Genomic DNA, 15,928 nt, shown 5'->3' with positions numbered 1-15,928 from the left:
AACTGTTAAGTGTTTGCACACATTACATCCCAATGATGGCGAATCTGCGCGGATCTGCGCGAATAATCTTGCAGTAATGATAGTGATCGTGCGTCTTATCGCGGGTGATCGTGGGTGACAGCGTGACTCACGAGTTAAATTCGAGTCCTCTCCTCTTCTTTCATATTCATGACCCTTGAATTTTCGTAAACAAACGAGAATGGGTGTTGGCCTCAAACCACTGGAGTTTACGGATTGTTTAACCGATAGTCCGTACTTCCGCGAGAATCTTCACTATCACGAGCGCGAATTGGAGAAGACTAGTCAGCAGATTAAACGGCTCGTTAAGGAGGTCAAAGATTTATTGCTAGCTGCTAAGAGTAAGTTCATGACGCGACGTTTTTTTTCTACTCGGACTATCAAAACGTGTGTTTGTTGTAACAGCTGTTGCACATATAATTTACCTTCGTGTGTAATTAGTCTCAACGCTTTTGCAATGTTCTTCCACGACGAAGTAAATTTAGAGATAGCAATCTGCTTGTTTATCTTTTCCCTTCTCTATCAGAGATGCATTGTAAAAAATAGTTTTTTTCTACTAACGCAATCAGTCTCACCTTTGCTCGTTAAATTAGTTAATAATATTGTACTGTTTTTTTCTAGATTTGTCTAGAGCTCAAAGAGCCTTTTCCAAAACATTGCAAAACTTTAGTTTTGAATGCATCGGCGAGAGCCAAACTGAAGATGAGACTCATATATCTCAAAGTTTGAAAGAATTTGGCAAACTTATAGCATCCATAGAAGATGAGAGGGATCGCATGGTATGCAGTGTGAATAAATTAGTTTGTAGACAATCTATTTATTGCACTTAATATATCTTGATATAGAATGTTGTAATTCTAAAATGTTAATATATACAAAAAGATTCAAAGAAAATTTTCTAGCAGTATAATGATGATGATGTCATTTCTTAAAACTTTCCTTTTTCTAGTTGGAACGAGCGTATGATCAGATTATACTACCTTTGGAGAATTTTAGGAAAGAACATATCGGTGGAGTTAAGGTAAAGCTGCTTAATGATTTTTTGTATCTATATAATTTATATTTACTATAAATATTATACATGTATATGTATATATTTATTCATATCTAAAATATTTTAAGCCAATAAAATATGTTCAATTTTATTTACGTGAAGTGTTATAATTTTTCAGGATGGTAAAAAGAAATTCGAGAAACAGACAATCAAATTTTGTCAAAGTCAAGAGCGTTACTTGAATTTATCCACGAAAAAGCAGGACAATGTTTTACAAGAGGTAAATTGAATGAAAAATCTTTGAGAAATTAGGATTATATGATATTAAATAATTGACGTTTTGTATTCATGCGTGATTCATAGGCTGATGCAACGTTGGAGATGGCTGAAAGACACTTCTCTCAAGCTAGTTTAGAATATGTGTTTTTGCTACAAGAAGTTCAGGAGCGGAAAAAGTTTGAATTTGTCGAAACGGTAATAGTTTGAACAAAAATTATTATAGGCATGCAATAAAATCATTCTTTATTGAGTATGTGCATGTATTATCTACATTAAACACATGTGTAAAATAAATTTTAATAAATCTAATGTAACATAAAATGTTCCAGTTGTTGGGATTTATGTTTGGATGGCTAACATTTTATCATCAAGGACACGAAGTCGCGAAAGATTTTAAACCTTATATGACAGAGCTGCAATTAAAAATTCAGAAGGTTTGTAATGATTCCTAATTCGTTTTTAACTGTTTAAACATGTTAAACGATATAGGAGAAAAAAGTATTTTATCTCTCTAGTCGGTTTTTACTTATTTTCTGTTAATGCATTATTGCAAATGACGATAATGTAGAAGCATTATTTTAATGACTTAATAATTTAGTGTTATTGTTGTATGTTTGTATGCAAGAAAATCTTGTTGAAATATGCATCACTAACACATAGATACATGTTTGCTCTATAGTATTTCTAATATTATTGACAATGAGACTTCTCCTTTTTCAGCTTAAACCAAAATTACATATTGCATAAGTTAACAATTTATAATTTAGTAATTAATTGAAAATTAATTTTAATAATATTTAAAAGATAAAAATATAGAATTCCGCAAATAACGCGCGCTATGTAATTGCTAATAAAGTAAGTTTAACTTGTATTTACATTATATATTAAAGTGGAATTTCGCAGAAATACATTATTAAATATTTGATATAATTTTCTTTTGGAATTGGTATAAGGATACGGAAGAACAATAGCCATCTATAAATGAAATCTGTAACACATTCGCGGCTAAGTTATTCTATAAAGTACCAATATAATAAGATTGATAACAGCATGAATAAGCGCTTACTAATTTTTATTTGTGCGTGTGCGCGTGTGTTTCACAAGACTAGAGAGAATTTCCTTGCTACCCGGGATAAAACTGAATCACTTATGAATAAAATGAAGGACATGAAGAAGGTATGTTATATAGCAATTTTTGTATTTTTTCTCTTAATTATTTAGTAAAACTTAGATACATAGAAACACGTTTTGTAGTTTTATTCTGTTATGTTAAGTGCAAGTATTAAAAATTAAACATTAAATAGTTATTTATTAGTAGTTATGGATTTTTTAAGTGTAAAGTATGCTTTCTATATTCATCCATATCATCTTTTTTTTTCTTAGTCCGCTGTAGAAAGTGGTTTGAACAAATTACACTCACGCGAAGGATATTTATTCCTGATGGAGAAAAGTAAGTTTATTGTTGTATAAAAAGTCCTTTGATGGAAACTGATTATTTAGAGAGTTTCAATATATATAAATACCTTTTATATACTATACTATGAATGTCGCTATGTACATTAAAAAAAAATATGATATTTGCAGAAGCATTTGGTACAACATGGACAAAACAATATTGCACATATCAAAAAGATAGGAAAGAATTTACTATGATCCCTTATAATCAACTCACGGGAAAATTTGTAAGTGAAATGGAAACTTAATTATTAGTATACATAATGTGTTATTAAGGATCTTCAGAATGATTTTTCAATATAATTTTTTATAGAGCGGTAAGGAAACTCTTACATTGTGGTCTTGCATACGACGAACATCAGACACTATCGAAAAAAGATTTTGCTTTGATATCACTGCCATAGATAAGTAAGTTGAATTTGTATCGTGTTTCACATACAATTATTTTATTTTACCATGAACGAAAGATTAAAGAAGCCTTTTTCTTCTGTTTTTCCAGACCTAGTGTAACATATACATTCCAAGCGCTTTCCGAGGAGGATAGGAAGTTATGGATGGATGCTATGGATGGGAAGGAACCTGTAAGAATCTACGGTTTCAATGATATTCAAATGGTTGCTTTTACTGCTTTCCTATCTTTCATAAACGAAATTGTGTGTAACAATCGTGATCATTTTTCAGACCTGTCCGCGATTAGGTTCTTCCACAAGACCCGAAGATATGACGTTGGCTGAAACTGGTTTTACGTTCGTAGCGAAATGTATTGCGGCGCTTGAAGATAGAGGTGATACAATTGACTTTTTCCTCGATTAATCGAGCTTTCTGCTCGTCTAATACTATTGGTTTTATTTGTTAACTTTAAATAATGTCGATAGGACTAGAAGAACAAGGTTTATACAGAGTGGTCGGAGTTGCTTCTAAAGTAAATAAACTTTTAACAATGGGTCTTGATAAGAGGAAAGTGGATAAACTCAGCTTAAGCGATCGTTTTGAATGGGAAAGTAAAACTATTACCAGTGCGCTCAAAACTTACCTGAGAACATTGTCCGAGCCATTAATGACTTTCCGATATTACAACAGCTTCATTACAGCTGCGAGTGCGTATAGGTATTCTTGATAATATATTGTTTTATTTTGTTTTTGCTGTTGCCTCTGCTCGGAGATTAAAGAGATTTCACGATAGATCTGCATTTTTCCTTCTATCTCTCCGTTTTTCTCAAACACTTCAATTCGCCCTCCCTGTTATTATTTTCAACTTCTTTTTGTATAAAATTCTTTTTATATAAAATTAAAATTTTATTGTGATTTTTATTTTACGATATTTAACAGAACAGGAGATGAAGGAAACTCGGATAAATGATATACACAACCTCGTTTATCGATTGCCTAAACCCAATTTCAATATGCTGATTCTTTTAATTACTCATCTTTGCAGGTAAGAGATATTGTTAATTTATAGACTTTATAGCGTTTTATTACGTTATGTACTTCTAAGTTTTACTCGTTTATTTCAACTCGGAGATTTAATATCGAAAATATTTGATTACATTTTGTTTAAACTTGGATAAAATTTTCAGCGTGGCAAAAAAAAGTGATAAAAATCTGATGACTGTGGGAAACTTGGCAGTGTGTTTTGGTCCGACTTTATTACGACCAGAAGAAGAAACTGTAGCTTCTATAATGGATATTAAATTTTACAATATTGTTGTAGAAATATTGATTGAGAATTGTGAAAGAATAATAGCTGGACCCCCCCAAGATTCTTTGCAGCGCGCAGTAGCAGCGCAGTCTACGCTACAAGCCACTGTTATCCCAACTAAATCGCAATGTATTAAAATGGAAGAAGGTCCAACTTCCTCAGGTAATGGAACAGCATTTTTAAGATATCCGCTACATACAGCGGTACACACAACAGTTACACCCGCATCATCACACGCGCACGTAAGTTAGCTTTGCCTTTTCTCTCATCGTTGTATACAATTCCGTACATGCATATGTTTATATATTATATATTATGTATAGCTCGTTACAAGATCTTACTACGACGGCCAGCCTTTGACTGTTAATAAATCGCCCACTATTGATGAGAGAAATAATGGAGATTATGATCGGGAAGATCTTGATAGCACAAGTCATCGTATACCGTCGTATTTGGATAGTCGCGGCGGTGGTACCAGTAGCAGTCGCATAAAGTTGACTAACGCAAACCTTATGTATCATTCAACTGACAAAGGTCTTCTTATATTTTTCTTTCCTATGTTCTTTCGCAACAATCTCTAGTATAGTTCTCTAAACGTAAATTTTATTATTCCAGTTCTAAGCGGTGGCAACACGAGTAGTTCGAGCGAATCAATCGCCTCGGATCCTCATCCCTTTACGAGCGAATTACCAATAAAACAAAAACGTGGCACCATGATATCCGTACACTATCCCACGGCTTATCCTCAGCGTAGCAATTCGTCATCGATATGTCCGTAAGAGAGATGTCCCAATTCTTTTATTAAGAAAAAAAATCTACTTTTTCTTTTTTTAATTTGATTTTTCATTATCATGATCTTATGCATAATTACAGTATCAATACTTCACCCAGTAGTGGACGTTCGAGTCCTGGTCAAATTCCAGGAATTTGGTAAGTATTCTATACATAAAATTTAAGAAGATTGGAATTTCCAAATTTGTATTATATAAATTTTCAGGAGAGTACGAACCTTATATGCGTGTATGGCGGAAAACGATGGCGAATTATCATTTGAACCAAATCAAATTATCACAAATGGTAAGAGCAACACAAAAGTACTAATTTTTCTAGAAATTTGAAAAAGGCTGTAACAAAATGTATTATTATAGTTAAGGCCTCTTTGGAGCCAGGTTGGCTAGAAGGTACATTAAACGGTAAAACGGGTTTAGTGCCGAAGAATTACGTAGAACAACTGCCCTAAGTACTGTGAAGGAAAAGAAAACCAAAGAGCGTCTGAGAAAATGTAGGCAATTTTATCATTATAAAACAAATTTACAAATATTCTTTTAGATAACGATCTTGATATCGCTAAGGAAGCAAATTTATGAAAGCTATATTATACAATGTAAGAACAGCCATGTTTTGAGCTTTCATATGAATTTTGTTTAGCTATACACTGCTTAGTCAATTATATATATTATTATAAATATAAATATGTGTATGTACTCTTATGTAAACATTATTTATTAGAAGCATTTATTCTATGTGTATCTAAATTGTATATAACTTACGAATGGTATACATGTGCATAAGGACCATATAGAATTAATATTTCTATATATGTATTTGATTACATTTATACTAAAAGACATTCCCACACAACATAATGTATATGGAGATTCCATGGAGCTTGTAGGAAATTTTAAAAGCAATAACCATTCGTTTTATAGTATTGTATTATAATTATAATAAAATATATAATGCCATACTGAGAAAATACTGATTATCTTGGAAAATTTATAACCTATACATAATATTATATATATAATTTAATATTATATCATAATATCGATATCAGAAATGTAAAACGCAATTTGTATAAAACGAAATGCAGTACGCTTGAAAGACTGGATTTGAAGAACTAAACTTCAATTTCAATATTATGATTGAAGTATAAATACACGAGTATGTAAATAGATATATTTTATCACAATTTTGATTCCTGGGAAATGGTATGCATAGTTCATATGGTTAGTAAAATTATAAATGTCTATGTTTAAACAGTAAACATACATGTAACGCAACTGTAGCTCTGTCAATAATGTATAATTTAAAAGAAAACAACCGTTACAACCATTACAATCTCACAATTTAAATTTTAGTATTCATACTAACATGTTTTTTGACTCGACCTATATTGATTTCAAGTTTTATTTAATAACAAAATCATGTATAATGATTCCATTTAAAAAATTCAAAGTGACATTGCTCTGACCTTGGTGACGCCACCCAAGGTCATACTGATCTGATCACTGAATAGATCATTTAGAACCCCATAACTTTTGTCTGAAACGTTTCTTTCTAAAATGCTCTGCTTTCGAGATAAAAGGGATGGACGGGTGGTCTCGGACACCCTGTATATATATATATATATATATATATATGCTAACATATTAAATATTTTTTTTATTTAACAAAATTTTTATTTGAGCGTTATCAATTTTTATGCAGGAAATGAAAGAGTTACTTTTTATAACAACAATTTGGTAACAATGTTGCAATTTTTTTATGACTAATGACGACTAACTAAATGTTGAGGTTATGCTAAAGTCAAGAAAGTCACTTTAAAAAAAATTGTTATCATTACGCGTTATTTATTGAAAGTAATAACGTAACGAGTAATGCCATACAGTTACTCTGTTACTTTAAAAAGTAACTTTAAAAGAGTTACAAATGGGGATTAATTTTTTTCAATAACAAATTACTTTTCCAATTCGCTATAATTACCTATTGACTTTTCCAAACTTTGGTGTTGCATTATTATTATAAAAAAATTCCTCATTACCAACTGTTATTACAATAAAGTAACTAAGGCAGTTACAATAACTAATTACTTCCACTTCCTGTTTTTATGTTAAACTCTCTTTCGGAAGTATTACAATATCCAGTAAACACCAATTAACAGTAATATAAAATCAATATTATAATTTTACACTCAATAATGTAACTTATGTACAACATTTTACATTTATATTGTTGAGTGTAAAATCATAATATTGATGTTATTGTATATATATTACTATTAATTTAGTTTTATAATAATTAATACAAAGTAGTAGTTTACTAGATCTGTATTATTGTAGAAATTTGACGTTCAGTTTTGATTATTCTCTAAATGTCTCATGTAAATTTCTATAGCTAAACGTCCTGCTCTTAATGCATTCTTCTCTGCACAATTCCATAGTGAACTCATAAATACAGTGTAGCATAACAATGCAGTCAGAAGAATACATACTATATTCAAACCAATGTCTGCAGCTAAAGAAATGTTCATGCAATTTAGCCAAATGATCCAAATTAATGGAATGATCAGCATACAAGTTGATAATGTATACCAAAAACGTTGGCGTTGTACACTTTTTAATGCATCTTCGCAGATTTCTATTGCTTCTTTTAGGGAATCGATAATATCCAGATCTTTTGTATCATGTTTATCTGTAAACAAATGTATAATTCTATTAATTGAAGAAGTATATATAGAAAATAGATAAATGTTTATGTATGTGTATAATACATGTGGAATATTGAACATACATTGCTTACCATTAGTGAATTTAAGTGTAGCCATCACAGCATCATGGTCGGAATAACTAAAATTTTTATATGGCACACGATTTGGCAAAGGATGTCCAAAATTTGTAACTTCAACCTGCAAGTTTTAAATATTACTATACATCATATCAATATGTTCACACTCGTTACGTTAATCTTTTACCTTTACGGTCTTCGAACCTAAATACATGATATGATCTATACGCTTTCCATTTGGCTGTGTTCGAGCAAGTTTTGAGCTGGTATAACTATTATTGGCACATTCGTTGGTCCCTATGTGAGACTGACTATCGGGGCATGTATCCGCTAAACCAGAAACACCACGTATAATTCTATAAGCCAAGTCTTGCGGTTCTGTATTAAGATCACCAGCTAAAATGATAGCATCCACGCCACCACTTGTCATCTTTATAAATTGAGCAGTATCAAACGCTTGTAGTACTCTATGAGCCATGTACTCGTCATTTTCACGATTATATTCAGCATGTAACTACAAAATAAGAACAGTGAACATTTGACATTCTTTAAAAATCATCTTAAATTACCTAATTATATGTTACATGATTTATATCAAAAAAGAATTTTTTATGCATGATTAAATAGCAATGAAAAAGTTTGCTAGATAGACGTACATGTGTGATATAAACATTGATATTCATGTTAAAAACTTTTATTTTACACAGCCCAACTCCTTTGCCACCAAACCAGTCTCCATGGTGTATTTTATGAACATAACCATTTAAAGGCCACTTGTGAAACATAACATCATGAATGGGATATCGTGATAAGATACATATTCCTGATCCCAAGACTCCACTATGCAAGAAATATAAAGATTATAATTATTTGGTAAATAATTTAAATTATCTGTATGACAGAAATAACGTTAAACTGTACCTATGAAAATAATGCGAGTGGGGAAGTACTTCCTGTGCTTTCGTTTTTATCTGATTAAAATCATCAACAGACCAAACTTCTTGCAAACAGATTATATCATATTCCCTACTGATACATTTTTCTGCGATAGCGTACATACGTTCATTCCTGTTTCTTGACACATATGGTATGCCCCTATCAAAACAAAGGCAATAGAAAATGAATTAAAATTCACCATTTAGGTTCCTATTCTATAATTCTTAACGACACTTACGATATCGTTACTTATTGTTGCACATTTCATACGTGTTTCAAATGTGTAATAAAAATATGCAATCAATACTATCGTTAAGAATCATAAAATAAAAGTCTTAGGAATGCATTTTATAAAAAATAAGTACAAAATTTTTATTAAAATATGCTTACCAACAATTCAATGTCAGAATATTCACCGATATTTCGTTCGTCATCTTTATTTCGACAATACCGTTCTGTAGAAGAACACAATATGGTGATTAGATTGTTATAGAATGACACTGGCCGTGACTTCTTTTGAGTTTCATGTCTTTTAAAAGCAACTGGCAGCACAGATAAGATATAAATAAGATAAAAAAATAAAAAAATTGTGATGAAGAACTTATTCCTCCAAACATATTTATTTCACATATTTCTTTGTGAGTAAACAAAATTATTTGGCAAGTCCTTGTCGATGTGTATCCACGTATGCAAATATACATACATTCCTTATCAGTGCATCTTCTCTATTCTCCTCGTTACGACAGTGACAGATCAACAAAGTCAATTGTCATTTCTTTGTAAACATTGCACCAAATAGATCTGTTCACGTTGCTTGCACTTTTGCACTCAACGTCTTCGTTCTCTCTCTCTGTTTAACGCGAAAATATATATCTATCTCATATTAAATTTAAAAATTTGTGGGGATTTCAAGCAACGTGACAGATACAGGATGCGTTCCACTTAACGTTCACAACGATCGCGTCTATCATCTCATCCTTATTTAATATTCGATTACAAGAAGGACAAAATGATACTCGCGAGCGTTGCGAACGTTAAAGCTCAAGACACAATGCGAGGGAATAGCGATAGCGATAAGTTTCAACTTATCAGAAATCGAATACATCGGAATACACATTTTTGATAGGTTGAAACTTATCGCTATCGCTATTCCCTCGCTGTGTCTCGGGCTTAAGTGGAACGCACCCATAATGGGCGCGATCAGCGGACTCAATAGTTGAACGAGCGCTCGCTATTATTGGTGTATTCTTCTAAATCTAAAATTCTGATTGAATGATCTAAAAGAATACGCCAGTAAAAGCGAGCGCTCACTCGGGCGAGTTCAAGACGGCAAAGCGGCTAGGTATGCTTGCTGAGCGATTTAATGTACAATTTTATGCTGACGCTTGACGCTTATTTTTAGCGTCAATACAGATCATGTGATACAAATTGACGAATATTAAGCATCAATTTTGATCACGTGATCTGTTTTGACGCTAAAAATAAGCGTCAAGCGTCAGCATGAAATTGTACCTTAAGCCCGGATCCTCATATGGGCAACAGCGCTTTGACACCAAACGCTGATTGGTGAAAAACCGGCGGCGAGGGTAAAATTTACCCCCATAACCCGTTTTTCACCAATCAGCGTCCGGAGTCAAAGCGCTGTTGTCCGTATGAGGATCCGGGCTAAGGGTTGGTTTATAATAGCCTGGTCAATTTTTACAGATTACAGCATAAGTTAACAGATTACGGCCAGTATAATCCAACCCTAAGGGTTGATTTATACTGGCCGCAATCTGTTAACTTATGCCGTAATCTGTAAAAATTGACCAATCATTCCGGTCGGTGCTTTTCTCCGTGTTGATATTTGTATACTACCACTGCGTTGCGTTATTTTTCATAATGTAACGCTTTTGCGTGGGGTTATAGAAATAACTCAACGGCTTGAGGTATTGGCTATTTACCGCACGCAAAAGCGTTTCGGTATAGGGCACATTACGTGCACGCGTGATGAAAATGTAACTTCCCAGTATCCGAGAATGGATTGAAATGGATTAAAATGGATTCAAATTTTCAGAAATACGGATTCATGAATGTTAAAATGAATCCTTTTCAATCCGAATACGTTTTTATTCATTTATAAGAATTGCATGGAGCATATCTATATACTTTTCAATCATAAAATAATATTAGCTTTTTCAGTGCGTCTGTGACCATAGTGAATACTGTTCAATTCATAATTTTGAATAGGAAACGCAGTTTTTCAATCCAGTTGTATCCAATTGAATCTAATTGAATCCAATTGAACTCAATTGAATCCACAAATAAATATTCGCTATTTAAAATACAAATTCGAATAAACAAAATCCAATCCATTCTCGGATACTGGGTTATTCCTAACCTAACAAAGGAAGCTCAAACTTTTCTATCGTGTAATTACATATCGTATAATTATAAAAGAGAAAACCTTCCAAGCAGAACAGATTACGCGGACTATATCAAAATGACATTAAATAAATCGTAATTGATCGAATAATAACTTAATTTTTACAATTATTACGGTCATTTTGATATTAATACGACTTTTTTAACTGCTTGAGTTATAATTATTAGTAATTAGATGCAAGGATAGACAATTTAATACGTATGTTACAACAAGAAATGTTTCGTTACCTCTGTTATATAAAATCACTAAATGTGAAAGCGTTATCGTTTCGGAATAAAAGAGTACAACAAATAAATATCTCAACAAATGTCAATATCACATTATTATCGTGTAGTGTTTCACTTTCTCTCTCTCTCTCTCTCTCTCTCTATATATATATATATATACATATATACCATATATATATGCATATACCATTGCGTTACGGATTTTCGCCATCACAAACGTTTATACATTCAAGATTATATTAAGCTTTGCCGTTTTGTGGATATTATTCAATTTATTGTACTGCCGCAGTAAGTATTTATACATTTGAATACAAATTGCATTGTTTTACATAATTCGGAACAATCTTAATTCAACATATTTCTTTATGTTTTCTTTTCAAAAAGCCTAATCTTTTTCAAAAATTATATTTTTGCTGATTTATATTGGCAAATTGTAAATACATATAATTTCATTATGGACATAATAATTACATTGGTAATATTATTGTTTGTTTATATAATGACGTAATGTAGCATTTTAATGTGTAATAATTGGATTTAATTTACTTTATAGCCGCGTGATAAGCGATGCGTTACAGAATGCATCCAGTCTAAAAAATGTTATTTATTTTAGATGTCTTTTAAAGGAAAAGTTGTTCTAATAACGGGAGCTAGTTCAGGAATTGGAGCTGGAACAGCTATTTATCTGGCTCAGCTTGGTGCATCGTTATCGATAACAGGACGTAATAAATTCAATTTAAACAAAGTAGCCGAACAATGTGGACAACCTAAGCCTTTCCTTGTAACGGGAGATCTAGCCAATGAGAACGATGTGAAAAATATTATCGATTCGACAATAGAACACTATGGTAAATTAGATGTTTTAATTAATAACGCTGGAATTGTTGAATGTGGCACTATAGAAACCATAAGCTTGAAACAATACGACAAGTATGTATACTTACTGATAAGTAACTTATTGATATGCATAAACGTTTATGGATGTTGATAAAAATTATATTCTCTACTTTGAGAACACATTAATATTAAAACGTGTTTTCAACGTAAACCTGTTTTCAGTATTATGAACGTAAACGTTCGCTCGGTATTTCAATTGACAACATTGGCAGTGCCACATTTAATCAAAACGAAAGGCAACATCGTAAATGTGTCAAGCATAGGTGGATTACGACCATTTAAGAATCGTACGCCATATTGTATGAGTAAAGCGGCTCTGGATCAATTTACGCGTTGCGTTGCTTTAGAACTGGCATCACGACAGGTACGTGTAAAAATAATGATTTCTTCTTTTTTTCAATGGCATTAAAAATATTATTTAGCGCGTCATATTATTATTATCAAAAATACGATAGGTGCGTGTGAATTCCGTAAATCCTGGCGCTGTAATAACAGATATCCATCGGAACACTGGAATGAACCAAGAACAGATTAAAATCTATTACGAGAAGATGAATAGAGCGCATGCTTTAGGAAGAAACGGCGACACTTTGGAAATTGCAAAAAGTATCGCATTTCTAGCAAGTGACGATGCTAGTTTTATAACAGGGGTGACGATACCTGTAGATGGAGGTTTGCATGTTATGTCTTTCCAGTCTTGCGAAGATATTGCGAAGCAATAAAATGCATACAATATATAATATAAGATGCAATATTTACATAAATGCCAATAGTTTTTAGAGTGTCAGTGAACATTAAACATATCGTTTTCTAAAAATATTTTTAAAAGTTATAATCAGAAAATTTTACATTGTAATGATTTCAAAATATATTATTACAAACAAAGTATAAAATATGTTTTGGTAAAAGTACCGATTAGGAGACCAAGCACCAATAATCTTGACTTTGACATATGTTATCAAGATCATGACCCTGAGTGACCTCTAACAAATTTTAGCCGACGTTCGTCCTTATAAACGTTAATCCGTTATAAAAAGTTATTAACAAAAGGAGTTTATAAAATAAGTAACGTCTTATTTCGGCACAATTTTATTCAATATTTAAAGCATCTAATGGATACATTACACTCATAATTTCAAAAAAAGAATTTTATAATTTCAATTCTTTCGTTAAAATTATACATTATTTTAAATAAAAATTTAGCAAGGTAATACATATAATAATAATAATGCTTTTCACGTGTTCCATAACGAGGAATGTTCTTGCTCGCATATATTCCACCATACTCTCTCTACATTTTAAGTACGGATACCAGTATCAGGATTTACAAAATTTATTAAATGATTTACAGTAAGAGAAAGGGGAACAACACATAGTGACGGATTTTCCTTTTTGGATTCTATAATCTAGTTTAAGATTAACGTGAGCTTGTTTTCAGTTTATTTCATGCTTTGGATCTTAATATTTTATTTTGTTTAAATAAAATATAAAAAATTTTAGATCGAACGTTATATATCCTAAAAGGCGGCATCGCCACGAGTAATTTAAACCAAAAAAATTTTTAATCGGTCAAGCCGTTCTACAGATACAAGCGGTCGATAAGTGGTGATTTTTATGAAAAATTATAAGAAACGTCTCCTCCATCTCCATCTCCTCCACCCCTCTCTTTCGCCGTATTTCACTTTCTTCCGTTATATAATATTTTTAAATTAAATAAAATAAAAAATAAAGGACTCTTTATAAAATAATAATCTAACAAAGAAAGGACAATAATAGTCAGATAGTAAATAAAATAAAATAAAGCGGTTAAAACATTAAAATAACTTTAACTGTGTATATACATAGAAATAATTGAAATACAATAAATAAATTAGAAGTACTTAGCCGCTTATGATGTTATAAAAATGATAAAAACGCAAATTTGTAAAAAAACGCAACTAGTTTTGACTCCAAGTCATCTTCAGACGTCCAAAAAAAAAAGGAAAATTCATTGAATCTCTCCTTCCATACACATACAGTCAAATCATAAAAAGATCACCAACTCCTCGATTTTCTTTATTATTTATAATAAAAGATGGAAAGATTTTATATTAGACTAATGTATCAAACGAAAAATTATTTACACAAAATCGATTCGTCAGTTAACAGTGTATAATGAGAACAAACAAAAGTAAGACATAAAGTAAAATTTAAAAAATTGAAAAAAAGAGCCATGATAGCGGATACTTATTATATTTAAAGACTGAATATTAAAATTCTATTGTGCAGCTACTGTGATTGATGAAACTATACTAATTTTTAAATTATATTTTTATATATTTATAATATATTTGTACTCTAAAAAGAAAATGATATCCGAAAAAAATCATATCATAAAAATGAAAAGTTCAAGCCATGTTCAAAAAAGGATACTCAAAAATTTAAACCTTTTTATCTAATAATAATATATTAAATATTATCATGAAAAGTAACTGATATACATGTTATTAATTAAAGGTGCCAGTACAAAGTGAATATAAAGTGTATGCAACTTTCGGCCGATTTTCGATTCGCCTCCGCTTTCCGCCCCGCGCGCAGATCAATCGAGATCGCTCGAGCATCGTGCGGCATTTGGACCGCGCGCGGTGAGGTGAGATGAGGGAGACAGCGAAAGGCGGAAGCGATTCGAAAAAAAAATCGGCCGAAAGTTATTTTATAATATTCTTCAAAAGAAAATAAATTTTTATTTTAAGTATATAATACTAAGTTTTTCTTTAAGTTCAGTCAAATATTAAAATTCTATTCTACTACAGATTTATTTCATCGTACTCATAAAATTATTTTAATGGAAGATACTGGATACATTAGATACGTTCGTTTACACTACTAGTATTAGTTTAATCAACTTTATGCATACTTTATATAGAATATAAATTCAATGATTATTTAACAAAAGGATAATATTAAATAAACGATAAAATGTTTCTTGACAACCTGAACGCTCACTCAACTATTGAGTCCGCTGATTGCACCAACGTGATTTCGATTTTAAGCGAAACTTAAACTGTCTCTATCTCTGTCTCCCTTTCGGTTTTAACGAGATAGATAGAGTTTTAAGTGTCGCTTAAAATCAAAAAGTGTTGGTGCAACCGGGCCTTAGAGGTTCAATAAAAAACTAAAGCAAAGGATCAATGGGCACGTTCAAGTTGACAAAGCGGCTAGCCTGCTCGCCGAGCAAATGAACATAATTAGTTATTACTTATAGATCCAACAAATCATATTCGATTGCTCGACAAGCATACCTAGCCGCTTTGCCGTCTTGAACTCGCCCAATTATATTAAGGAATCACTACTCTCTGATTATAGTTTTCTTTGCGAGACGGTCAATATACTAACGTAAAATATCAGTTTTTTCTAGAAAAAATAACGCAACCAAAATAATTATACTTATG

General features: G+C 31.6%; 3 protein-coding genes across 3 annotated transcripts; 2 read left to right on the top strand and 1 right to left on the bottom strand.

The window, feature by feature from the left end:
- The first annotated feature begins 34 nt into the window (after positions 1 to 34).
- On the top strand, positions 35 to 5,878 carry Graf (GTPase regulator associated with FAK). Its single transcript, XM_018539525.1, has 20 exons — positions 35 to 359; positions 640 to 797; positions 968 to 1,039; positions 1,191 to 1,292; positions 1,376 to 1,486; positions 1,621 to 1,725; positions 2,396 to 2,467; positions 2,675 to 2,741; positions 2,876 to 2,973; positions 3,060 to 3,154; positions 3,246 to 3,327; positions 3,428 to 3,530; positions 3,622 to 3,843; positions 4,076 to 4,181; positions 4,324 to 4,687; positions 4,769 to 4,979; positions 5,061 to 5,220; positions 5,319 to 5,375; positions 5,443 to 5,522; positions 5,594 to 5,878. The coding sequence occupies exons 1-20, from the start codon at positions 200 to 202 to the stop codon at positions 5,683 to 5,685; spliced, it is 2,517 nt and encodes an 838-aa protein (XP_018395027.1). The 5' UTR covers positions 35 to 199; the 3' UTR covers positions 5,686 to 5,878.
- A 1,700-nt stretch (positions 5,879 to 7,578) lies between these two features.
- nSMase (neutral sphingomyelinase) lies at positions 7,579 to 9,942 on the bottom strand. The gene is made up of 7 exons (XM_018539567.1): positions 9,652 to 9,942; positions 9,339 to 9,403; positions 8,934 to 9,107; positions 8,669 to 8,852; positions 8,200 to 8,526; positions 8,028 to 8,133; positions 7,579 to 7,919 (listed from the first exon to the last, which is right to left on the bottom strand). The coding sequence occupies exons 2-7, from the start codon at positions 9,380 to 9,382 to the stop codon at positions 7,579 to 7,581; spliced, it is 1,176 nt and encodes a 391-aa protein (XP_018395069.1). The 5' UTR covers positions 9,383 to 9,403; positions 9,652 to 9,942.
- A 2,271-nt stretch (positions 9,943 to 12,213) lies between these two features.
- On the top strand, positions 12,214 to 13,332 carry LOC108773639 (3-oxoacyl-[acyl-carrier-protein] reductase FabG). The gene is made up of 3 exons (XM_018539505.1): positions 12,214 to 12,530; positions 12,660 to 12,861; positions 12,953 to 13,332. The coding sequence occupies exons 1-3, from the start codon at positions 12,214 to 12,216 to the stop codon at positions 13,217 to 13,219; spliced, it is 786 nt and encodes a 261-aa protein (XP_018395007.1). The 3' UTR covers positions 13,220 to 13,332.
- Positions 13,333 to 15,928: the final 2,596 nt, after the last annotated feature.

This window comes from Cyphomyrmex costatus, unplaced genomic scaffold (assembly GCF_001594065.2).
Source record: "Cyphomyrmex costatus isolate MS0001 unplaced genomic scaffold, Ccosl1.0 scaffold216, whole genome shotgun sequence".
Lineage (NCBI taxonomy): Eukaryota > Metazoa > Arthropoda > Insecta > Hymenoptera > Formicidae > Cyphomyrmex > Cyphomyrmex costatus.
The sequence above is the reverse complement of the archived record's forward strand: the minus strand, read 5'-3'. Positions and strand labels throughout refer to the sequence as shown.